This window comes from Odontesthes bonariensis, chromosome 17, assembly GCF_027942865.1.
Source record: "Odontesthes bonariensis isolate fOdoBon6 chromosome 17, fOdoBon6.hap1, whole genome shotgun sequence".
NCBI classification, from domain to species: Eukaryota; Metazoa; Chordata; class Actinopteri; order Atheriniformes; family Atherinopsidae; genus Odontesthes; species Odontesthes bonariensis.
This window is the reverse complement of record NC_134522.1, coordinates 3,931,031-3,958,138: the sequence shown is the minus strand read 5'-3', so window position 1 is coordinate 3,958,138 and position 27,108 is coordinate 3,931,031. Positions and strand designations below refer to the sequence as shown.

General features: G+C 41.8%; 1 protein-coding gene across 2 annotated transcripts in view; it reads right to left on the bottom strand.

Annotated features, from left to right (window-relative positions):
- Positions 1-303: 303 nt before the first annotated feature.
- gphna (gephyrin a) overlaps positions 304-27,108 on the bottom strand; it is a 36,719-nt gene continuing 9,914 nt past the window's right edge. Inside the window, exons 8-24 of one of the 2 annotated variants that reach the window (XM_075488011.1) lie at positions 26,176-26,271; positions 25,259-25,396; positions 23,362-23,404; positions 23,139-23,276; positions 20,877-20,969; positions 20,647-20,702; positions 18,005-18,124; positions 17,870-17,928; positions 15,816-15,969; positions 15,611-15,732; positions 14,093-14,180; positions 13,779-13,852; positions 12,876-12,940; positions 12,272-12,375; positions 7,349-7,445; positions 6,281-6,419; positions 304-6,192 (exon numbers count right to left, since the gene is read on the bottom strand). In XM_075488011.1, coding sequence (XP_075344126.1) covers positions 6,286-6,419; positions 7,349-7,445; positions 12,272-12,375; positions 12,876-12,940; positions 13,779-13,852; positions 14,093-14,180; positions 15,611-15,732; positions 15,816-15,969; positions 17,870-17,928; positions 18,005-18,124; positions 20,647-20,702; positions 20,877-20,969; positions 23,139-23,276; positions 23,362-23,404; positions 25,259-25,396; positions 26,176-26,271 — 1,581 coding nt within the window. In that variant the 3' untranslated portion in view covers positions 304-6,192; positions 6,281-6,285. The remainder of the gene's footprint in view (positions 6,193-6,280; positions 6,420-7,348; positions 7,446-12,271; positions 12,376-12,875; positions 12,941-13,778; positions 13,853-14,092; positions 14,181-15,610; positions 15,733-15,815; positions 15,970-17,869; positions 17,929-18,004; positions 18,125-20,646; positions 20,703-20,876; positions 20,970-23,138; positions 23,277-23,361; positions 23,405-25,258; positions 25,397-26,175; positions 26,272-27,108) is intronic. The other variant, XM_075488010.1, reaches the window with a different exon arrangement.

Below are 27,108 nucleotides of genomic sequence, written 5' to 3'. Positions count from 1 at the left end.
TGAAACACCACCAATCAGGAGACACCATGAACACCACGGGACTTATTTATTTATTTTTTTAAATAAATAAAAATAATAAAACCTGCGTTAATGCGCAATAAAATATTTATCGGCGTTAAATAATTAACGCGATAATAACGAGTTAACTCGCCCAGCCCTAATAAATACTGAATATAACAATTCAGAAATAAATGTTGTTCATAGTTTTTCTGATAAATTAAACATTAAACGACCTAAATGAGTCACTCCAGAAACCTCCTCCAATCAGAAACGGACCCGATCAATAACTCGTCAGGACGTCAGTTACAGAATAATCAGGATTATCTTTAATTCATTTTCAGTTTCAATAATATCGTTACAGAAAAACATCCTCTTCATTATATTTATACAGTAGTAGTAGAATGCTGTGTCATTGCTTCAGTACAAGTGCTGGTCATAGTTTATAGTGTGTGCAGTGAGACACTGAGTTCAGTCCGGAGGTCCGAATCACTCAGTACAAAAGGCAGTTTCACAATAACCTGCTTCTTCTTCTTCTTCTTTTTACTCGAATTAATCCATCTGGGTTTCATTGGTCCTCCTGCGGCAGGTGCTCTGATGCTGCATTCATGTCAAAATGGAATTTCCATTCACATAAGCTGCCCAATGTGGGAAAACCAAAATGGAAACGTTCAAATGTTTTATTTAATTGAAGCGCTTTTTTTTTTTTTTTATTATTTTTAGTTGTTTTTTTTTTAAACAGAATTAATGACAAAAATCACCCCCGTGTTCATGTAATCTGTCCTACGTGACCTGAACGCAGCACTGATAATCTGCTCTTTGCGGTGCATTTGAGGTAACTGGGAAGTTTTTGAATCAATAAGCTGAAGGAAAGATTAAGGGCAGCGTAGGCATTGGAGAGTGTACGTCAATACAGGAAATCTTTTAGAGTCGGATGAGAAGTGCCCACCTGGAAACACACCTGGCCAAAGAGAAAGACCCCCCCCCCCCCTTATATGGGCACTAGGGATGGGAATCGAGAACCGGTTCCCAGCGTTTCAATTCCTTGGAATCGTTTGGCGATTTTGCAAACGATTCCCTTATCGATTCCAGTGGGCGCGAATGACGTCAATGAGTCCGGCGCAGCCAGCAGCCAACAGTAAACATGGCGCCCAAGCGGTACAAACGCTCGAAAGTTTGGTTACACATCCCTAAAAAAGACGACAACAGGGCAACTTGCAAAGTGAATATTTCACCAAAGGGAGGAAATACTGCCAACATGCTAGCCTGGGAATTCCCATGCTGCAAAGGCAGCCTGGAAACCACCGCCCTTATTTTTGCCTGAGTTAGGGAACCAATCACAGAGCGGGGGGGGGAGCAAGACGATGACGACGTCTATGCGCTACACCGAAGCATGTAGAGTGTTAATCCAACATGGCAGCGGACACAACGTTACCGTTCGATGCAGCCTTAGAAAGTGTTTTAAGTAGCTTAGAACGCAAGTTTACTTTTAAAAAAAGAGCAACGTTTGGCGTTGAAAGATTTCATTGCCTTCTTTCTCGTCGAATTTCTGGCTCTACATACGTCATCTGGTATAAGTGATACAATTGGCTATGAATCGCGCGCAAAGCAGCATGGGAAGAACCAGACGCCATTTGATAGACATTCGTAGCGCCCAATAAACGGCTCTAGGCATTCGTAAACCACGCCTCAAATACGAGAAAATGCACACCTAGTTCCCAGACCACCATCTCATCCAGATGTGGACGCGTCAACCAGACTATCAAAAATGCAATAACTATGAATGAATGTCGCGTTTTCGATCTGCTCCGGACTAACGTCGGTGAATCTGACCCAGCAACGTTAGCATATCCTCGGCTAACACTGCAGGTAACTAACTAACAAACACTGCCTATCATGTTAGCACCATTTGCCTCATTGTAAAAGCTGCTGTTAGTAACGGTTAAGGTTAAATGAATGCCTTCTCAGGCATTACATTTAGATGAAATCATGAGAGACAGAGCCTGACTGGCTCAGAGCCAGAGGCTGGTGGTGCTACCCCCAGTTCACCTCTACCTCCAGCTTCTCCTTTCACCAGAGCAGGAAGAGTTAAATTACCCAGGCCAGGATAGACCAATGTGGACCTCACCGTTGTTGGGTTTGTAAGGTCATGACTCGTGTTACTTCTAAACTAAACAAAGTTGATGCTAATCGACCGGTTTGTTGTCCTTTTTCTCCAAATGAGAATCGATAAGGGAACCGACAAAGAACCGAATCGTTAAGCAGAATCGAAAATGGAATTGGAATCGTAAAAATCTTATCAATTCCCATCCCTAATGGGCACGCAGGTGTGGAGAGGAAGGCGATGAGGAGGAAGGGGAGAGGTGGAAAAAGAGTTTATGAGGAAAGTGGTCAAAGCTCAAAACTAACGTTGCATTCAGTTTGAAGAGGAAAGACGTCAAAAGAATCAAATAACTGCTGCCTGCTGATGTTAATTTCAAATAGTTAAATTAATGAGCCATACTTATACATCACTCTTTATGTAGAAGTTAATTAAACCATATTTATGAGTTTGCTATCCCTTTAAGGTTAAAAACAAGAATGACACCTGTATAATGTAAGATGATTACAAATAATGCTAATGATTGTGGGTCCGTTACACACATAACAGTGCAGCCTGTGGAATAATGAGGCATCTGGAGCTGAGGTGATGGTAGGGGGGCCCCAAATGAAACTCTGCTTAAGGCCCCATAAAGGCTTGGGCCGGCCCTGAATGCAACGCTTTGACCGTTTGTTTGGCACTGATGAAGAATGTGAGGAAGAGGAGGGTGAAGGTTTGGGATTTAAAACGATGCCTTCGATTGAGTACTGTAAGTTCGTAAACTATCTAAGAGAGTCGGTGCTTATTCAGCAGGATAATAGACAGCCAAATACGGAATACTAGAGGTGCCACATAAAAGAAAAAAAGAAGCGTCAAGAGAAATAAAGAAAACAACAGTCTTTTTTTTTATTTGCTATCTTTGTAAATAACTTCAATCTCTTTACTCGTCCTGGTTTAGTGTTTTAAGCCCAGCTGCTGACTATGGAGGATTAAAACTGTAAAAATCCAAGTACAAAAAACTCCCCATACGTCTCATTATCTTAATTTATGTGCCAATAACATTATTGAAAATATAATTTTTGAATATTATGCGGATAACAATGTATAAAACACAACATAAATGGATATTTCTGCTTTAATTATGTAACTTTGGCTTAATTCTCTTAATACGGTAGAAATTAAAGCAGAAATAGCTATTTATGCCACATCTTGTATATTAATTGTTGTCAAAAGATTTTTCTAATGTTCCTTTTTTAAGATTTATTGCTTTATCAATTCATTTGTGCAACATTTTTTTGTATCCATTGGGGGATTTTTGAGTTTTGATCCTTCATTGTTGCTGTTTTTCACGTTTCTTTTTTTTTTTTTTTTTTTAATTGCAAAAGCCTGACCGAAAACAAACAAAAAAATAAAAAGATTAAATTAAAACAAAAGACACCACAAAATAAAATATAGTAATCTACTTTAGAAATTAACTATATATATATATTTTAAAATTAAGTAAAATTAAGATATTAATGTGCAATTCAATAAAATATCTATGATAATTTTTCTTAATTGACTCCACATTTACATTTGCATATTTCTTTAATTCACCAAAATTGATTTATTCATTTATTTCTTGATATATATTTATGAAGTATATGTTTTAAAATTGAGTATTTCTACAAATACATTTCTTTGTTTTATTCAATTTTATGTTCTTTTTTTATTTATTTTTTTGTCCCTTTTACATTTTGCAGTTATTTAGTTTTTATGGATTATTTCTTTCTTGTGGCACTCTCTGACCAACAGACCTATTTATTATCAGCTAAATTAATTAACTAAAGTTTCCTACATGCTTCCCTACGTACAGTACAGTCACAGAGTCAAACGATGGTTAGATTCACAGCCTTGAGGTGTTTTGATTCTTCTGACTTTAACGAGCACCTGAACACCGTCATGATTGGAAACACACAGTGTAGTTTACGAGCACCTGAATGTGACACGCTGCTTTCAAGTGATGTCTCTGAGTGGGAATGTAGCGCAATAGGTCACAGCTCTTTCAAGAAGTTCACAATTGTGTAATTGATGGATTAAAAATAACAAAAATGTGGGTGGAAGCTGGCGATTAATGAATAAATTTAAGATTAAAGAAACAAGGAGAGGTTAAAATAATCAGACATGTGATTTATCTCTATATTAATCTGTTTATTTCTGTATATAATCATAAATTGTGTTAGAAATGCCCGTTTTTGGATTAATAGCATTATTTATTTTCCAGAACTTTTATTAACTTTTATCCTTTTTCTTTGGTTGAAGATCAGATGCTGACTTCTGTTCTTAACCTTTTTATTAACGGCACGAGCAACGAGGAAGAGGAAAAATCATAGGCAAAAAAACTGAAATTAACACGAAAATGAGTGAATAGATAGAAAAAATAAAGACAAAGAGGCGGCAATTAAAGAATAAAAACATTTAAACAAAACGCTGCATCAGTACACACAGAAATAAATGTGAAAATTAGTGAAATATTTATGATTTGTTAGTATATCTTAATTTATTCCCCTAAATATACATATATATATATATATTATGTAAACATATATATATATAATATATAGAAATAGATCTGTATATTATATATAAGTATATATATATATCTATATATATGTAATCATTTGATTTGTCCACAGTCAGAATCCAGCAGAGGGAGGTTCAAACATGCCCCGAGGAGATGTTTGAAATGATGGGAAGTCGTAGCTCTCCGGCCGGTTCTCAGCCGCTTCTTCATAGAACCGAATCCAGAACCAGTGCTGAACCAGCGCTGGTTCTGCTTTGGTGGAAAAGGGCCATCTGAGGAGTCTCATTTTTGTTTAGTTTTGTTTGTTTTTCTCATGAAAATAGATATAAAACTTATCTATAGGTAAGTATATAGATAAGTGGATATAAAACTGGGTTTTGGTGGGTTGGTTGGACACAACATTTGGATGCATGATGGGATGTTTATTCACCGTCCTCTGATGTTTAGACTAGCTTTATATCTATGTTTTCTTTTTGTTTCCGTGGGAGCTGAGCAGCTTGCTGTCGCTCAGCGGATTACTTCGCCGAGCGTTTAACGAGCAGACGTCGGATATCGACCTTCTCAACTCAGAAGAAGAATTTCCTGAAATTCGAACTGATTTCTTTCAGGATTTTTCCTCTCGAGGAGTTCGAGACGAACGAACGGGCTGCCGGGTTTCTTCTTTTTCACGGGACTTTATCACAGTAAGAAACATATAAACTAAGACCTGTAGACCTGTGTGCTGGAGCTTTTTTTTTTTTAAACACCACTTGAATGCAGAGTTAAACCGACGCCGTCACGCCGGTCGTTACATAATGTTTCGTGATTATTCTTTTAAAACGGATGTCGGACCAGAGAGATTGTTTGGGAATAATTTCATGGCTTTCACCCAGAGTCTGAGTCTCAGAACGGTTGGAAAGTGTTAAATCTTGAGAGGAAATCGTAATAACAATAAAAATATACAAATAATCCTCGATATTTTTTTTTTTCTTTCATTTCTTGGCAAATAAAACTATTTACTGCACAGCTCCTTGACGATACATCGTGACATGGCAGGTTTTTTTTTTTTTTTTAAGGAGTATCTATATCTGATAAAGGATGCCAGTAGTGCAGGTAGACGTAGAAAAAGAAGAAAGAAAGAAGGGAGGATGAGGGTTAAAACCGATGAGGAAGGGTGGAAGTCTCTATTTGTTTATACCTACCAGGGAGAAAATGAGGTATGAATACTACTAAGATGAGAATATTCAATCAGAACCATGATGATAATCATAATAAATAGAATATTAATTAAGAATATTAATAATCATTATCATTAGGATAATAATAATAATAATATTACAGAATAAATCTCATATTTCATATATTTTTTCACATTTTTTTTTCTCCTTTGAAATACAGTGATCTCCACCAGAGAGGGTTCAGCCTGCGCTGGCTCCGATTGGCTGTTGCATATGACATCACAGCTAATGGCGACCAGATAGACATGCATCACTTCCTGCCTCCGCCCCGTTTCCAGTCCCGGGCAAGAAGTCCTGGCACTGCCGTGGCAACCGGTAGCGAATGAGGTTGGAGTCTGTGGAGAGAAGCGTTTTTTTTTTTTGGTGGGAATTTGGTGGCGTGACACGTTCCCTCGGTGCGCGACCACAGAGGAGGAAACATACCTGCATCATAGCCGTCCGATGACCATGACGTCCACCACCTCCCCTTTGCGCAGCTCCACGTACTGCTCCGTCTTCGGGGGCAGCATCAGCAGCCCGTTGGCGCTGCGCATCGACATGAGCCTGCTGGACACCTGGTTGCCTGGAGACAAGAGAAGGGGGGGCGCACCTGCGTGAGTCACACTGCCTGTTCAGTACTACAGTATGCAGAGCATTTACCCACAATGCATTTCGCTCCTGCCCGAGCCGAAATCAGCCGGCCTGAAGCTGATTTCCCTTAAGCTCTAAACTCTGTAAACTTTAGCAACATTTGAAACATTTTCAGGTGAGAAAGTAGTCGTTTAGATCCCCAACGTGTTGAAAACCTGACAAAATACCGGCTGTTTACAATTTTGTTCCCACGAATTCGGCGCTACTAAAGCTAGCCGCAGTGAGCAACGCACTTCCGGTTATTTTCACAAAATAAAATACCCGTTGCCTTTTATCATAGGGAAAGCCATTACCATACAATTGGTGCTTTTGTTTTGAAAACAGGAAGTGAACCTACCCTCGTTGTAGCTAGCTTGAAACAGAGGCTATAGTCCTCTGTACATGGGGCCCTGTGCTGCATGTTGTTCCCCCTCTCTCTGCCCCCTGCTTCCGGTCTCTCTGAACTTTCCATTAAAGGCACAAAAGCCCCTCCAAAAAAAATCATAAAAAATAAAAATATTAAAAAAAAAAAAAACTGAGTTAATGCACGATAAAATATTTATCGGCGTTAAATAATTAATGAGTTAACGCGATAATAACGAGTTAACTCGCCCAGCCCTAGTTTAAAACACGCCTCTCATCCTGAAGAACCGTAGCTTCGTTCAGAGGGAAGCAGCGATGGTGCTTCAGTTCATGTCAGGTTAAACTTTGGAGCTATCCGACCACATTCCTGTGCTTTGCGCACATACCTGTGCTTTGCGCACATACCTGTGCTTTGCGCACATTCCTGTGCTTTGCGCACATACCTGTGCTTTGCGCACATTCCTGTGCTTTGCGCACATTCCTGTGCTTTGCGCACATACCTGTGCTTTGCGCCCATACCTGTGCTTTGCGCCCAGGGCAGCGGCTCCTGATGATGCCAGGTGAGAATGCAGCGGTGGTACTCTGGCCTGGGATCCAGCTTCACGTCACAGGAGAGCTGAAGGAACAACAGACACCAAAGACAACCGATTCATTTATGATCTTTACCGTCCGAACGCACGTTTTTAGAATGCAGAATATCTAAAAACACAACTTCACACTCAAAGGGAAACTAAGACACGATCAAAGCATTATCTGTCTGTTACTATTGGCAGCTATGAATCTGAGCGAGTGGCCATGACTTGTGGAGTCCCCCAGGGGTCGATTCTTGGACCTCTTCTGTTTAGCTTGTATATGCTCCCTTTGGGTCAGATTTTGCAGAACTTTAACATCAATTATCACAGTTTATGCAGACGATACACAACTTTATGTGTCTCTGTCACCATGACGACTGCAGCCCAGCAGACGTACTGTGTCAGTGTCTGGAGGAAGTAAACACCTGGATGAGAGAGAATTTTCTACAATTAAATGAAGACAAAACTGAGATCATTCTGTTTGGGAGCAAAGAGAAGAGGGTCAGCGTTGGTAAATAAATAAATGATGATAAATAAATAAATAAATGATAAATGATCCCAGGCCACACAACACAAACTGCTGCCAATCCAAATAAACTGTATTTCATTCCTAAATGTAACATAGACCCATATACCTTCATGTAATTAACTGGGTTATGTGAAAAATGTAAAAAATAAAAATCTGAGCAGCCATCTACGTGAATGTGTTTACGTCACGTGACTCCGGTTGATTGACGGCTGAACGGACGGCGTTAATGGGAAAAGCAAAGGTAATAATGTGGAGTCATCATGGATCATCATCATGGTGAAAGACCAAAGAAGCCATCAGGTGCCCAGTTTAGAAAGAGAAGAAGAGAAGAAGAGGAGAAACGGGCAGAAGATAAAGGGATGCAGATTTCTATCAGTGACGTAGGCTATAGGCTATCTGTTAGCCTCTTGCTAACATGTTGCTGTTAGCCACGACTGTGTTTGATTTTTAGTTTTGCTGAACTAGAATTAGAATTGAGGCATCGTGTCATGCAGCTAATTTCACCCAAAGGCAACCTGGTCTGGTTTGTGTTTGCAACACGACAAGAAGTCCCGACTGTGGATTATTTTTATTGTTATGAGCTATATGCTAAATTAAATAACTTAAATAACTTCTAATATACATTGACATGGCATTTTGTAAGTTACATGTGGCATCTTTTTGTACCTTTTTGTATTTAAGATTATGATGTTGTTGTGTTGGTGGCGGGGTAAGTCTTTTTTTTGGGGGGGGGGGGGGGGGGGGGCAAGGGATGGTCCGCCTCTGGGCAACAGCGTCGGTGTCTTATTTTTCCCCATTCGGACCTTTTCTGGAATAATCAGAGTGTTTTGGGAGCAGCAGTCCTGATGGTGACCAAAGTCCAGTCTGAATGACACAGAGCAACATGAAGTCAAACTGGCCCCAGCAGTGATGCTTTGCCACCGCTGTTTGACTGGCCTGGAGCATCATGAAGAGGAGAACCAGACAACAACAACAACCAGGGACCGCTGAGCAGCTGGAATCTGGGATTCAGCAGGAATGGACCCAGATTCCTCTGTCCTCAGTTCCCAAAGCGTTAAAAAGTGATAAAAGCTGATGGAACAGAATGGGAAACATGACTCTGGAACAGCTTTTACTGAGTATTGATGCTGCAGATTCTGCATCTGGTTCTGTTTTATAAATATAATGAAGCTGGTGAGTGAAAACACTGAAAACAATGAACAAATCACATTTTTAAATATTTGCTGGATTTGATTAACTTCCCCAACTCTTCTGCAAATAAGCGTTTGAATTGTTGATCCTGAACTGAGCATTGGGCTGAGTGAGTGTGAGCGTGAGCGTGCACGTTTGCCTGTCTGCGTTGGCCATGAGACGGTCTGGCGACCTGCCCGGGGAGCATGCTGCCTATCGTCCAATGACAGCTGGGATAGGCTCCAGCGCCAAACAACCCCGAATTAGATAAAGCAACTACAGATGGATGGCTGGATCAATGTTTGGAGCTTCATGTAGAAATGAGGAATAATAACAGAAGCGCTTTGTGTGTTATATGTTAAATATGTTCACATTTCAAGAGGGTTTTTCTCAACGCGAGGAAGTGGGAACTGAACTTTATGGCTGTAATTCTGTGAGATAAACAGACCACTTCGGCTCTAATACTTTGGATATATTAACCTCATTAAACAGTTGTACTGGGAGACCTCCATCTTTATCAGAAACATGCCGATAATGTAAAGTTAGCACAGCAAGAGTGAGTAGAGGACTGGTGTTGTGTTGGAAACACACCTTATCCACACAGCTGCAGGTTGATGAGTTACAGAACGGAACCGTTCAGCTAGAAAGCTTCAGCTAACAAAGTAATGTGGGAACAATGATGTTCATCTTTCAGAAAGGAACAACAATAACTCCTCATGGTTTATTTATTGAGTTATTTCCTCCTTTAGCAGCAGCTAACGCTAACAGCTTAGCTAATGAAGGTGACGTACACCAGCTTCTAAGGAGTTATTGCTGTTATTTCCTCCTTTAGCAGCAGCTAACGCTAACAGCTTAGCTAATGAAGGTGACGTACACCAGCTTCTAAGGAGTTATTGCTATTATTTTCTCCTTTAGCAGCAGCTAACGCTAACAGCTTAGCTAATGAAGGTGACGTACACCAGCTTCTAAGGAGTTATTGCTGTTATTTCCTTCTTTAGCAGCAGCTAACGCTAACAGCTTAGCTAATGAAGGTGACGTACACCAGCTTCTAAGGAGTTATTGCTATTATTTTCTCCTTTAGCAGCAGCTAACGCTAACAGCTTAGCTAATGAAGGTGACGTACACCAGCTTCTAAGGAGTTATTGCTGTTATTTTCTCCTTTAGCAGCAGCTAACGCTAACAGCTTAGCTAATGAAGGTGACGTACACCAGCTTCTAAGGAGTTATTGCTGTTATTTTCTCCTTTAGCAGCAGCTAACGCTAACAGCTTAGCTAATGAAGGTGACGTACACCAGCTTCTAAGGAGTTATTGCTATTATTTTCTCCTTTAGCAGCAGCTAACGCTAACAGCTTAGCTAATGAAGGTGACGTACACCAGCTTCTAAGGAGTTATTGCAGTTATTTTCTCCTTTAGCAGCAGCTAACGCTAACAGCTTAGCTAATGACGGTGACGTACACCAGCTTCTAAGGAGTTATTGCAGTTATTTTCTCCTTTAGCAGCAGCTAACGCTAACAGCTTAGCTAATGAAGGTGACGTACACCAGCTTCTAAGGAGTTATTGCTGTTATTTTCTCCTTTAGCAGCAGTTAACACTAACAGCTTAGCTAATGAAGGTGACGTACACCAGCTTCTAAGGAGTTATTGCTGTTATTTTCTCCTTTAGCAGCAGCTAACGCTAACAGCTTAGCTAATGAAGGTGACGTACACCAGCTTCTGAGGAGTTATTGCTGTTATTTTCTCCTTTAGCAGCAGCTAACGCTAACAGCTTAGCTAATGAAGGTGACGTACACCAGCTTCTAAGGAGTTATTGCTGTTATTTTCTCCTTTAGCAGCAGCTAACGCTAACAGCTTAGCTAATGAAGGTGACGTACACCAGCTTCTAAGGAGTTATTGCTGTTATTTCCTTCTTTAGCAGCAGCTAACGCTAACAGCTTAGCTAATGAAGGTGACGTACACCAGCTTCTAAGGAGTTATTGCTGTTATTTTCTCCTTTAGCAGCAGCTAACGCTAACAGCTTAGCTAATGAAGGTGACGTACACCAGCTTCTAAGGAGTTATTGCTGTTATTTCCTTCTTTAGCAGCAGTTAACGCTAACAGCTTAGCTAATGAAGGTGACGTACACCAGCTTCTAAGGAGTTATTGCTGTTATTTTCTCCTTTAGCAGCAGCTAACGCTAACAGCTTAGCTAATGAAGGTGACGTACACCAGCTTCTGAGGAGTTATTGCTGTTATTTTCTCCTTTAGCAGCAGCTAACGCTAACAGCTTAGCTAATGAAGGTGACGTACACCAGCTTCTAAGGAGTTATTGCTGTTATTTTCTCCTTTAGCAGCAGCTAACGCTAACAGCTTAGCTAATGAAGGTGACGTACACCAGCTTCTAAGGAGTTATTGCTGTTATTTCCTTCTTTAGCAGCAGCTAACGCTAACAGCTTAGCTAATGAAGGTGACGTACACCAGCTTCTAAGGAGTTATTGCTGTTATTTTCTCCTTTAGCAGCAGCTAACGCTAACAGCTTAGCTAATGAAGGTGACGTACACCAGCTTCTAAGGAGTTATTGCTGTTATTTCCTTCTTTAGCAGCAGCTAACGCTAACAGCTTAGCTAATGAAGGTGACGTACACCAGCTTCTAAGGAGTTATTGCTGTTATTTTCTCCTTTAGCAGCAGCTAACGCTAACAGCTTAGCTAATGAAGGTGACGTACACCAGCTTCTAAGGAGTTATTGCTGTTATTTTCTCCTTTAGCAGCAGCTAACGCTAACAGCTTAGCTAATGAAGGTGACGACCAGCTTCTAAGGAGTTATTGCTGTTATTTTCTCCTTTAGCAGCAGCTAACGCTAACAGCTTAGCTAATGAAGGTGACCTACACCAGCTTCTAAGGAGTTATTGCTGTTATTTTCTCCTTTAGCAGCAGCTAACGCTAACAGCTTAGCTAATGAAGGTGACGTACACCAACTTCTAAGGAGTTATTGCTGGCTTCATCCGGCCAGCAGGGTGGATGTGAGGGGGCGGGGCTTAGCAGAGGAGGCGGAGTCAACTTAAGGAGCGACGTACTTTAGAAATGAAAATCAGAACGCTTGTTAGATGAGGAACTTTCAATCAAAGGGGAACTAAATAAATACCAGGGTTTTAGTGTATTCTTTTCGTAACACGTCGCCTTTAATGTGCGTCTTACCCGAGCTTTAATAATCGTTGGTCTGGGGTCCAGGACGCCTTGCATCTTCCTCAGAGCAGGAATCACAAACAGGTTACACGTCACCACTGCAGACACTGGGTTACCTGAGAACAACACAACACACGTTACTGAGAGGGAAAACCCTGCCTGAATGAACTGAATTCAGTGAAAAAACACATCTGGTTTGCTCCACATCTGGCTGAAGTGTTCGTTTTGTCTTTCTAATCTGTTAATTGATGCTGTTTGCGTCACACCAGGCTGCTGAAAAATCCAGAGTTTCAACTGAAAATCTATCATTTTTCCAAAGATTGTTCCTCCTGAGGACCCTTAGAAAGCAAAGTGTCTGCAGGTTCGGCCCTCCGTCTCCCAGGAAACCAAAGTATGAGAGCCTCTCCTCACGGTTCACCATCAGTTTGGGCTACGGTAAGTTTTCCCACTGATTCCGTGCTGCGTCTCAGGTTTTGTTCAGTAAATAATGACACAGAGTAACATGTTGTTGTTACTCTGAGGTTGGATTTACATCATTTAGGTCCTAATATGTAAAACCTTCCACCTGAAATGGAGCAAACGTTCTTTGTTACAGAACTTGAGATAAAAAACTGACCTGGCAGAGCAAAGATGAGTTTCCGTGTTCCCTCGATGTCGGCTGTGGCAAAGGTTGTAGGAAGACTGCGGAGAGAAAGGCGGCTCAGTTATTCGTGCTCTTCACGCGGTTTCAGTGCCGTCATGATACGAGGTCGGCGGTTTTTATTCTACAAAACAGCCGACTCTGACACGGTGACGGGGTAAGGAGCGGGGTAAAGCTGTGTGGCTTCAGTCAGGATCAGTGTTACTTCATCCTGAGTCAGGAGGTCAAACACAGCCTGGTTTGCTCAACGTTTCGTGTCCCGGAGCAACAAAAGATGAACATTTTGTTTCTCCGTCTGGCTCCAGCTTGAACCCAAATCAGACGTTTCTGCTCCGGTTCTATAAACGTTTGTTTGTTTCCAGGTTTGGTGCTTCATTTCAATAATGTTTGCTATAAAAAAAAATTAAAAAAGAAAAAAAAGAAAAGAAAAAAAATTTAAATTTAAAAAAAAGAAAAGAAAAAGAAATTTAAATTTTAAAAGAAATTAAAAAAAAAATTAAAAGAAAAGAAAAATATTAAATTAAATAAAAAAAATTTAAGAAATTTAAAAAAAGTTTTTTAAATTTAAAAGAAGAAATTAAATGAAGAAAAAAAAAAGAAAAAAAAAAAATCGATACTTTATCGGGAAACAAAATATCGATATATATCGCAGCATCCATAAAATTGCTCAGCCCTGGACACTACAGTGAAAACTTGTGAGAGAGCGAGAGAACACGTCCTGCGACCTTTGGGCTCTAAGCAGACACGACTTTCCAGCTGTGCGAACACAGAGGACATCCAGCTGTGGGGGGACAGGCCGGACCGGTGTTCAGTGTGAAAACAGCTGCAGCAGTTTGAGTAAATGATGTCAGTGCTGCTTTAAAAGCCCCCCCATCTCACCCTGGCTTCATGAAGACTCGTCCAAAGTGGATCTGAGCATGAAGGTCAATATCCAGCACCTGTTTCAGGTAGTCCTGCCACACACACACACACACACACACACACACACACACACACACACACACACACACACACACACACACACACACACACACACACACACACACACACACACACACACACACACACACACACACACACACACACACACACACACACACACACACACACACACACAAAAACAGTTAATACTGTGACGTATGAAGGTTGGTGCACGTAAACATCCTTCTGTTCAACACAAGGCGGGAGGTTACCTTCTCTCCCATGGACACGCCCCCTGAGGTGATGATGACGTCGGCGCGGCTGATGCCCTCGTGCAGAGCTGACAGCAGGTCGTCAGGACTGCAAACACAAGCGAGACGGATCAGAATCACACTGGACTTCGGATCTTTTAAATCACGTTCCCTGCATTCAAAGTGCTTAAACCGGTAAAGGCTGTGTGTATTTTAAAGAAAAGGTGGAGGAGGTGTGAACATCCATCCCGGATCATCCGATGTTCACACGTAGAACAAAGACCGTCTGCTCGTCTCTGAGGAATCTGATGCAGCAGCAACATCTGGAAACATCTGGAACTGAGGAGAGCAGCTGCTGGACCTCCGGCAGACAGGAATGGGACAACATTCCTGTCTGTCGGAGGATTCCTGGAACTTCTCTGCTGTATTTCAGATGTTTTCAGCAGCCGGACTCTTCCACCACAAAGCAGGAAGTGGTTTAACTTTGTCCTGCTGAAACGTGCAAGGCCGAGCAGATGTTGCTCTAACACCTGGAGAAACATTCAGAGCCCCCCCTGCACCATCTACCTCCACCTTTACCCCGTCACGACCCGTTGAAATAATTCACATGAATAGGGCTGGGTGAGTTAACTCATTATTATCGCGTTAACTCGTTAATTATTAAACGCAGATGAATATTTTATCGTGCATTAATGCAGTTTTTTTTTTTATTATTATTATTTCTTGGGGCTTTTGTGCCTTTAATGGAAAGTTCAGAGAGACAGGAAGCAGGGGGCAGAGAGAGGGGGAACGACACGCAGCACAGGGCCGTCCGATGTGGGACTCGAACCGGGGCCAGCTGCAGCCACGGACCACCCCTGTTTTATTATTATTTATTTTATTATTGTAAAAGTCTGTTGTTCACAGGCTTTTATTTTGTAAAAGTCTGTTGCTCACAGGCTTTTATTTTGTAAAAGTCTGTTGCTCACAGGCTTTTATTTTGTAAAAGTCTGTTGCTGTCTGCTGTGGAACAGGAAAAGAAAGTAATCGGCGGATCCACCAAACATGGAGAAGGGTACGGAACTTTTACTCGGCCATTTTCATTTTAAAGTTCTTCCAGACGGCGGAGTCGACAGAACCAAAGTCATCTGTAAACTCTGCCAAGTTGAATTGTCTTCTCAGCGTAGTAGTTCCAGTCTAAAATATCACTTAAAGGCAAAACACACAACTGATAGCAGCAAGTCATTCAAGGAAACAGACAGTGGAGCGAGGCTTCTACATAAAAACTACAGAAAGATGCTGATGTTAAAAGTGTGTTTGCACAACAAATGTTATGGCACTTTCATTCATATGGCAGCACATTTAAAATAAAGCTAAATGCTAAAAGCTATACGCTACTTTTGGATTCATTTTTGGATTCTGCGTACAAATGCGATTAATCGTGATTAATCAGGGAAATCATGTGATTAATTAGATTAAACATGTTAACCGTTGCCCAGCCCTAATAAAACACGTCTGTTATCTGAGCAGAAACAGGATCTGATGTTAGCGTAGGCGTACTTGTCTCCGACGATGCCGAGGTTGATGGTGGGGTATCCGTGCTCCTGGATGGTGGCCAGGAGGGTGGAGCGGTTGGAGTCTCTGATCTTTCCTGGGTGGAGGTCGTCCTCTGGATTCAGCAGCTGCACGCAAACAAAGGCAAAGTGTCCAAAGCTCCGGGAGAAGCTGGAAGAGAGTTCAGTGCAGCATTGGTTTGTGTCTGTACCTCGTTTCCAGTGGACATGACGGCCACCACGGGGAATTTGTGCACGCTGACCTCCGTCACCCCCACCGTAGCCAGCAGGCCGATCTCCGACGGGCCCATATGTGTCCCTTTAGACAGAACACACTCCCCCCGCCTTATATCGTGGCCGATCGGCCTGCAGACACACACAAACACTCGTATTTAACTCCCGATGGACTCTGGCCTCCACTCTGTCAGCGCAGGGTTTTCAGTTTAGGCAGGTTCATCTGTACGGCACAATTCAACTACAAGGCGATTCAAAGTGCTTTACAGAGACATTAAAACAGTAGAAATAAAAAGCATGATTTAAATTTTAAACAAAAAAAAGAAAAAAATAAGAACAACAGATAAAATCAGGAGTTAAAATCCCAGCCAGCATGTCTATGTGGGGCCCATAAGGTTTAAATCTGGGCTGCAGATGAGGGTCCCAGGTGGGTTTGTCCTCAGTTTCCATGGTGACCCCACCTGTGTTTGCCCATATGGGTTTCAAGTCTCTGTGTGGTTTTAGTTGGACTTTGCATTTAGCCAATTTGAATGTGAACATTCTTTTACTTTGTGTGATGTGTTTATCTGTATTGCCTTTGGAATAATTTAAGGCTTAGACCAGTGATACTCATTATTTTTTTTCACAAGAGCCACATTGGCAGAGCAAAATCAAGGGAAGAGCCACTTTTACCACAACATACTAAAGTCCCCTTTTGCAAATATGCATTTCTACATATAAAACATCCCACAAAAAAGTTTGTTGTTGTAATCATAGTGAGACATTCAGGATGAGCATGGTTTTTGTGCTGGTTTTTGCCCTTTTTTAATTAAAAACCGATCCATTGGGCCTGCATCTCGCGCTGGCTAAAGGAGCTAGCGTGCGCTGTGGTTTAAGCGGGCTGCGTTGCCAGGTTTAACAGAGCCCCCTTTAGGAAACACCATTAAGCCTTAATTAATACTTAATAAAGATACTTAATACTATAGAAATGCAAACTTAATAAAAATACTTAATACTGTGCAGTATTCGCTGTATGTTATTTGAAAAGAAATATTGTTATTGTTACCATATATAGTATAAGCTACAATGTGAGTGCGAGCTGCCAATTAAAGCTTGAGGAGCCACGCAATGAGTATCTCTGGGTTAGGGTAACCTTAAAGGGGAAGTTCGCCATTTTGCACATTAAGCCCTGTTTTTTCGGGTCAATTTCGATTAATTGACCCGAAAATCGCAGCGAAATGTGCCTTCTAACAGTTGTTTTAGCATTTGGTGGACCTATTTTTCCGGACACCGTTGAATAGCAGCAGCAAGACATCCAGCCACTAGGTGGCGATAATGCGTTGTTTGTGTACAATACAAATCAATGAAGACGGACAATAATGGTAATATAACTTCTCTGGAAGCGTATTTTGCGGTGATTTTCGAGCCAACGTATCGCTGTCCACCACTGACCACACGGTGAGTTTCATGTCTCTGCAAACGAAAGTTTAATGCCGTTTTATGATTGTTTGCTTGAGTGGTCATTGACTCAATGCAAAGGTGGGGGGGCTGCAGCAGTGGATACCTAAATGCTCCGTTCAGCACCAAACGTCCAAATTGTGATCAGAACATCTATAATTCACCCCAGACTACCTAAAACAGGGCTTAATGTGCAAAATGGCGAACTTCCCCTTTAACCTTCAAGTTGCACTTTGAAACCCATATGGGCAAACACAGGTGGGGTCACCGTGGAAACTGCGGACAAACCCACCTGGGACCCTTATCTGCAGCCCAGATTTAAACCTTATGGGCCCCACATGGACATGCTGGCTGGGATGTGATTAAGTTTTCAAACTCAAGCTTCAGATTTTGAGCTTTATTCAAACGCAGCTGAAAATAGGTGTGTCTTCAACCTTAAACACACTGAGTGTTTCAGCTGATCTGAGGCTCTCTGGGAGTTTGTTCCAGACATGTGGAGCATAGAAGCTGAATGCAGCTCCTCCATGTCTGGTTCTGACTCTGGGAACTGATAGCAGACCGGATCCAGGTGAGCTGGGGGGTCTGGGAGGTTTACCTTATATCCTGCCCGGGCCGCACCTGCACCATGATCCTCACCTCCAGCTCCTCCGTGCCCTGAAACAAACGGACTGTCAACATCTCTCCGCCCAGCACCGACCCCCCTTCAGCATGAACAGTGTGGAGGCCTTACGTCCTCAGACTCCCGCAGCAGCTCGGTATCCTCCACCTGGACCACGGCGTCGGCGCCGCAGGGGATGGGAGCCCCGGTGGTCACCCTCATCACCTGCCCTGGCATCACTGTGTGGGTGGGCTGGACACAGAGTTTACAACCCAAACATCATCAGTGCTTCCAAGGCAACACAGGCTTTATGTTCAGCAGCACTAAACTAAACTGAACTAAACTGAACTGAAACAGGTGAGAATAAAGTCATTAGTGGCGCTTATTAGCTTTGAGGCTAAGTGGCTTCGTGACTTATTGAACTAAAGTTCATCACCGAGACGTGAAAACAGAGTTATCTTCATTTGTGAATACAACTGTTTTCATTTAAAGCTTTCACATACACTGCAAAAAATCTAAATCTTACCAAGTATATTTGTCTCATTGAGTATCTCATTACACTTAATATAAAACACAACTGCCTAACAAGTGCTATTTCAGCCAGATATAGGGACTTGTTTTAATACAATACATCTGGAATATCTTGTTAAGTGAAAAAGTCTGGAAAACAAATTGTTTTGAGTCATATTTCACATGAAACAAGCTTTTTTTTTTCATTTGAAGAGATTTTTAAGCTAATTTCAAGATCACTTTTAACTCAAAAGTCGTAAAAATCACATTTTATTTCAAGAAATCTTGACAAGCCGATTTTCACTAGTTCCATTGGAAGATTTATTCGCTTATTTCAAGCAAAAACGTCTTTTATTTGTTGTTTTTTTACTTATTTTTGGAGGGGCATTTTTTCCAGTCTATCAGGACATGTGGGAGGGAGCGGGGCTCACACACCATGTTGTTTAGGGTCAGAATGTTCTCAGTCGAGGTGATGACGGAGGCGTTGTGGCGATCTCAGACACAGTGGTGCCGGACAGAGATCGGGTTCTGGCCAGAATGTTATCAGCAAGTATCAAAGTAATTCTGTGTTTGCTGCCATGTGACTTTATTTTCTTATTGTTCCCCACAGACATTATGAAAATAATAATGTTTATTTATGGAAAACTGAGACAAAATGCAGAAGAAGACGGTAAAAAAGGAGGAAAGACATCAGCAACCTGGGAAGGGTTATAAGGCCGTTTCCAAACTATCTGGAGTCCATCGTTCCACAGAGAGAAAGATTATTCACAGCTGGAAAACATTCAGGACAGCTGTCAGTCTGCCCAGGAGCAAGGTCACCCCAAGGTCAGAAACCCAAGAGCTACATCTCAGACTCTGCAGGCCTCAGTTAGAAGGTTAAAGGTCACCCCAAGGTCAGAAACCCGAGAGCTACATCTCAGACTCTGCGGGCCTCAGTTAGCATGTTAAAGGTTAAAGGTCACCCCGAGGTCAGAAACCCAAGAGCTACATCTCAGACTCTGCAGGCCTCAGTTAGCATGTTAAAGGTTAAAGGTCACCCCAAGGTCAGAAACCCAAGAGCTACATCTCAGACTCTGCAGGCCTCAGTTAGCATGTTAAAGGTTAAAGGTCACCCTAAGGTCAGAAACCCAAGAGCTACATCTCAGACTCTGCAGGCCTCAGTCAGCATGTTAAAGGTTAAAGGTCACCCCAAGGTCAGAAACCCAAAGAGCTACATCTCAGACTCTGCAGGCCTCAGTCAGCATGTTAAAGGTTAAAGGTCACCCCAAGGTCAGAAACCCAAAGAGCTACATCTCAGACTCTGCAGGCCTCAGTTAGCATGTTAAAGGTTAAAGGTCACCCCAAGGTCAGAAACCCAAGAGCTACATCTCAGACTCTGTGGGCCTCAGTTAGCATGTTAAAGGTTAAAGGTCACCCCAAGGTCAGAAACCCAAAGAGCTACATCTCAGACTCTGCAGGCCTCAGTCAGCATGTTAAAGGTTAAAGGTCACCCCAAGGTCAGAAACCCAAAGAGCTACATCTCAGACTCTGCAGGCCTCAGTCAGCATGTTAAAGGTTAAAGGTCATGACAGCACAGTTAGAAACAGACTGAACAGGTATGGCTTGTGTGGAAGGGCTGCAGGAGAAAGCCTCTTCTCTCTAAAAAGAACATGGCAGCACAGCTTAGGTTTGCAAAGCTGCATCTGAACAAACCACAAGACTTCTGGAACAATGTGCTTTGGACAGAGCAGACCAAAGTGGAGATGTTTGCTCATAATGCACAGCAGCACGTTTGGAGGAAACCAAACACAGCATATCAGCACAAACACCTCACACCAGCTGTCAAGCACGGTGGTGGAGGGCTGATGATCTGGGCTGGTTCTGCAGCCACAGGACCTGGGCACCTTGCAGCCACTGAGTCCACCATGAACTCCTCTGGATACCAAAGTATTGCTGCTAAAGCTGCTGGATCAGGGGGTTCACTTAGTTTCTCACCCACTGCTTCTGTGTTTTGTCTCAGTTTTTGTTCCATAATTAAAGACTAAGTGAAATATGACCAGATGAGTTTTTCTGTCCTGAAGAACTGACAGTTGTTCGTGTCTTTATAGAGTAGAAGTGTGTCAGCGAACGGTTTAACCTGGTTTATAAAGTGCTTTTGAAAGTCAACAAGACAAGAAAGGTGTCACAGAAATGCAGTTAATTCATCTTTGTTAAAATGACTGGTGGTGGTGCTCCCACTGACAGCTATATGACCTCCTGAGTGGAGTTAATGCATCAGAGCTGACCTGCTGTCCAGCCTGTGACTCCCCCATGATGAAGCGATCTCCTGGGCCGTCAGCAGCTACAAGTCAATGATAATGATGGTAATCAAGTTAATCATGGAGGTTAGACCACGGTTATCGATCTGAAATATTCAGCAAGGAGGGCGGTTTTAAGTTAATTAGCCACCGACAGACAGGAGGATGAAGGGATGCAGATGTTAGATGGGAACAGAAAGAGTGTGAGAAGGGCTGACCTCGTACGGCGTAGCCATCTTTAACAGAGGCAGGGAACGGGGGAAGGTTGTCTTTGGCATAGATGTCCTGAGCGAGCACCCGACCCAAACCGTCTGTGGAGAACAGCCAGAACCAGCTCAGTTTAGTGCCGAGCAGACAGGAAAACCACTCAGTCAACACACAATATTGCAGTATGCGGTATTATTGCAAAAAATCTTTTTTTTAATCCATCTATCTATCCATCCATCATATATCTATCTATCTATCTATCTATCCATCTATCTATCCATCCATCTATCTATCTATCCATCCATCTATCTATCCATCCATCTATCTATCTATCCATCCATCTATCTATCCATCCATCTATCTATCTATCCATCCATCTATCTATCCATCCATCTATCTATCTATCCATCCATCTATCTATCTATCCATCCATCTATCTATCCATCCATCTATCTATCTATCCATCCATCTATCTATCCATCCATCTATCTATCTATCCATCCATCTATCTATCCATCCATCTATCTATCTATCCATCCATCTATCTATCCATCCATCTATCCATCTATCCATCCATCTATCCATTTATCCATCCATCCATCCATCCATCCATCTATCCATCCATCTATCCATTTATCCATCCATCTATCCATCTATCTATCCATCCATCTATCTATCCATCCATCTATCTATCTATCCATCTATCCATCCATCCATCTATCCATCCATCTATCCATTTATCCATCCATCTATCCATCCATCCATCCATCCATCCATCCATCTATCCATCCATCCATCTATCCATTTATCCATCCATCTATCCATCCATCCATCCATCTATCCATCTATCCATCCATCCATCTATCCATCCATCCATCTATCTATCCATCTATCATCTATCCATCCATCCATCTATCTATCTATCCATCCATCCATCCATCTATCTATCCATCCATCCATCCATCTATCCATCCATCCATTTATCCATCCATCTATCATCTATCCATCCATCAATCAATCTATCCATCCATCCATCCGTCTATCCATCCATTTATCCATCCATCCATCTATCTTCTATCCATCTATCTATCCATCCATCCATCTATCCATCTATCTATCCATCTATTTATCCATCCATCCATCCATCCATCCATCCATTCATCTATCCATCCATCCATCCATCCATCGATCCATCTATCTATCCATCCATCCATCCATCCATCCATCCATCCATTCATCTATCCATCCATCCATCCATCCATTCATCTATCTATCTATCCATCCATCGATCCATCTATCTATCAATCCATCCATCTATTTATCCATCCACCCATCCATCCATCCATCCATCTATGCATCCATCTATCCATCTATGTATCTATCCATCCATCCATCTATCTATCCATCCATGTATCTATCCATCCATCTATCCATCCATCTATCCATCTATCCATCCATCCATCCATCTATGCATCCATCCATCCATCTATCCATCTATGCATCCATCTATCCATCTATACATCTATCCATCCATCCATGTATCTATCCATCCATCGATCCATCTATCTATCAATCCATCTATCTATCAATCCATCCATCTATTTATCCATCCATCTATCCATCCATCCATCCATCCATCCATCCATCTATGCATCCATCTATCCATCTATACATCTATCCATCCATCCATGTATCTATCCATCCATCTATCCATCCATCCATCCATCTATCCATCCATCCATCCATCCATCCATCCATCCATCCATCCATGTATCTATCCATCCATCTATCCATCTATCCATCCATCTATCCATCCATCCATCCATCTATCCATCCATCCATCCATCTATCCATCTATGCATCCATCTATCCATCTATCCATCTATCCATCCATCCATGTATCTATCCATCCATCGATCCATCTATCTATCAATCCATCCATCTATTTATCCATCCATCTATCCATCCATCCATCCATCCATCCATCTATACATCTATCCATCCACCCATCCATCCATCCATCCATCTATGCATCCATCTATCCATCTATACATCTATCCATCCATCTATCCATCCATCCATCCATCCATCCATCCATCCATCCATCCATGTATCTATCCATCTATCTATCCATTCATACACCCATCTATCCATCCATCCATCCCCTTTAACCCCCTCTGCCGTCGGACACCCGACAGGTTCTGGGATTCTACCGTTAAAAAAAGGTCAGAACGAGGGAACAAAAACAGAAGAACGCACTTCTGAAGACTCACCTCTGTAATTAATGACTTCTATTCCCAGAATAGGCGTCATCTCCAGAACAGTGATGAAGGCTTTGTCCATGGACGTCAGCGGGAACGGCGACATGCGATGACGACGCGCCACTTTGCTGATGTCCACCGCACTGTGGCCTAAACACACCATATCAGAGTGTAAGAGATTAATAAACATTTCCTCAGAAAAAGAGACCCAAACACAGAAGACGACACAACTTACTGGCTCTCAGGATGTTCTCATTACTGCCACATCGAGACTGAACCTGCAGAGACAGAGAGGCTGATTTCACCTTTAAAGGAATCCAACTCCACACATGCAGAGGACATTAAATCATGCTGCGATTCCAGGACTGTGCAGAACAACATGAACATAAACCCAGAATCTGAGGCAGAACCAGAGTTAGTTCAGTTCTGAGCAGCTTTAAAGTGAATATCTGCAGATGTTTCCATGGTAACAGCTGCAGAGATTCACTGAAACATGTTCCAACATGAACATAAACCCAGAATCTGAGTCAGAACCAGAGTTAGTTCAGTTCTGAGCAGCTTTAAAGTGAATATCTGCAGCTGTTTCCATGGTAACAGCTGCAGAGATTCACTGAAACATGTTCCAACATGAACATAAACCCAGAATCTGAGGCAGAACCAGAGTTAGTTCAGCTCTGAGCAGCTTTAAAGTGAATATCTGCTCTGAGCTGCTTTCTCCTCCAGCACAGCCTGAACCCTCTCAGACGAGCTTTCTGTCCTTTCTTTAAGGAGTCTTCAGGAATAGTTCTCCAGGCTTCTTGAAGGACATCCCAAAGCTCTTCTTTGGATGTGGGCTGCCTTTTGTTCCGTTCTCTGCCAACATGATCCCACACTGCTTCAGTAATGTTGAGCTCCGGGCTCTGGGGAGGATTCATCCCTCCATCAGACCTGCTGCCGCTGATTTTCAGCCCACTTCTTGTGTCCTTTGGCACAGCTCAGCCTTTTCTCCCTGTTTCCCTTCCTTAAGAACGGCTTCTTGACAGCCACCCTTCCATGGAGCCCATTTCTGATGAGGCTTGGGCCAACAGCAGATGGATCAGCTGAAGGTCCAGATGCATCTGTCTACCCACCTCTGGTTCTGTGTGGACACAGCTCTGGTTCATCCCTTGAGTTAGGAGCCTTTTCTCTGCCTGAATGGTTCATAGGTCAGAGTTAAGTGGCTTAACGAAGAAAAAACTAGGGCTGGGCGAGTTAACTCGTTAATTATTTAACGCCGATAAATATTTTATCGCGCATTAACGCAGGTTTTATTTATTTATTTTATTTAATGAAATGTTGTTTTTTTTAAACATTTTTTTCAGGCTTTTATTTTGTAAAAGTCTGCTGCTCACAGGCTTTTATTCTGTAAAAGTCTGCTGCTCACAGGCTTTTATTCTGTAAAAGTCTGTTGCTCACAGGCTTTTATTTTGTAAAAGTCTGCTGCTGTGGAACAGGAAAAGAAAGTAATCGGCGGATCCACCAAACATGGAGAAGGGTACGGAACTTTTACTCGGCCATTTTCATTTTAAAGTTCTTCCAGACGGCGGAGTCGACAGAACCAAAGTCATCTGTAAACTCTGCCAAGTTGAATTGTCTTCTCAGCGTAGTAGTTCCAGTCTAAAATATCACTTAAAGGCAAAACACACAACTGATAGCAGCAAGTCATTCAAGGAAACAGACAGTGGAGCGAGGCTTCTACATAAAAACTACAGAAAGATGCTGATGTTAAAAGTGTGTTTGCACAACAAATGTTATGGCACTTTCATTCATATGGCAGCACATTTAAAATAAAGCTAAATGCTAAAAGCTATACACTACTTTTGGATTCATTTTTGGATTTTGCGTACAAATGCGATTAATCGTGATTAATCAGGGAAATCATGTGATTAATTACATTAAACATTTTAATCGTTGCCCAGTCCTAATAAAACACATTCCCCTGAAGATGCTCAGGTATAAGGACTGGACTGAAGATGAGGGAAGAAGCAGAAAAACTCTGAAAGAGCTTCAGGAAGCTGCAGAACTGCTGATCAGGACACTTTAAAAGGTGACAGAAAGTCAGACTTTACATCCTCATACCTCACTGAGGTGAGCGTGTGCAGGGCTGTGCGTACCTTCGGTGTCGGGCATGAGGCGGTGGAAAGTCGGGAGGTTGCCTGCGTTGCCCGCGGTGACTCGGAGGGGGTGGAGCTCAAAGAGGCCGAATCTCGAGGAAGCACCTGGACGCCTCGAGAAATGATCGAGTCCGGGATCTACGCACACACACAAACATTTTCCTCAGTTATTTAGCCCTCACACATCCTCCATAAAGTCTTTCTCTGACTCTAAAACAACTTTTACTGAATGTTGCTGCAGCAGATTCCACATTTTGGTTCTTTTTTCAATCACGATCCTGAGTTAAGACACTAAAAATCTTTGTTTTTTGTACTTCCATCTGTTAAATAAAGCTTCGAAGTTAAAAAAACTACAAATATTAAAGACTATTCGGGCACTTTTACCCGCTGATGTGTTCGGTTTCTTCTTATTAGTCCCGGATGAGCAGAAATGACAGCTTTCCTTGTGCTTTTCAGACTAAATAAACCCCCAGAACGCTGAATCACACGTGGTGGAACAACATAGAAACAACAGGCATGATATTCATGATCTGACCCCGACATCAGCGTGTTAGCGCTCGTTAACAAAAGGTTTATCTGCGATTTAATCACACTTCTTCCTTCAATAAGTCCCTCAGTGGCACCTTAAACACATTAATAAAGAAAGAAATTAAATATATTCCAATTAAAATAACTAATAAAGATGCAAACTGAGTGACAAAGTAAATCTAAATGATGCAGTTTCATATTAAAGCAGAAAAATGTATTTATTTTAGCATGAATTCTCTTTTAAGCTGCATTTCCTGTCATATTTTATAGTTTAGATGGAGACGTGCTGCTCTGACTGCAGGTGAAAAACAGCAGATTATCCCTTTAACTGGGTAATTAATGGATGGACACACAGGGCGGAGGGTGGAGCAGCGGTGGGGGGGTCTCACCTGCTGGTGATGGGAACAGGTGAAATGAGCGGGGGGGGCGGGGGTGTTTCCAGGCAGGTAGGCACAACCTTTAGCCATGACCACAGCATGACTCGTCTGATGAGCGTGCACGTGGACACACGCGCACACACACACACACACACACACACACACACACACACACACACAGATGAGATGATGTGAAAACATTTAAATGAAACCGTGGACGGTTCTAAAGTTCAGATTAAACTGGTTTTAAATGTAAAAGTGAGGTCGTTTACAGACTTTAAGATGGTTTGAACTGGACTCTGATTGGACAACTGAATGAATGAATGAATGAATGAATGAGTGAGTGAGTGAGTGAGTGAGTGAGTGAGTGAGTGAGTGAGTGAATGAATAAATGAGTGAATAAATAAATGAGTGAATAGATGAGTGAATGAATGAATAAATTAATGAATGAATAAATGAGTGAGTGAGTGAATGAGTGAATGAAAGAAAGAGTGATTGAATGAATAAATGAATGAGTGAGTGAGTGAGTGAGTGAGTGAGTGAGTGAATGAATAAATGAGTGAATAAATAAATGAGTGAATAGATGAGTGAATGAATGAATAAATTAATGAATGAATAAATGAGTGATTGAGTGAGTGAATAAATAAATGAGTGAATGAATGAGGTAATGAGTGAGTGAATGGGTGAATGAATGAGTGAATGAATGAATAAATGAGTGAATGTATGAGTGAATGAATGAATAAATGAGTGAATGTATGAGTGAATGAATGAGGTAATGAGTGAGTGAATGGGTGAATGAATGAATAAATGAATGAATAAATGAGTGAATGAATGAGTGAATGAATAAATGAGTGAATGTATGAGTGAATGAATGAATAAATGAGTGAATGTATGAGTGAATGAATGAGTGAATGAATGAATAAATGAGTGAATGAATGAATGAAT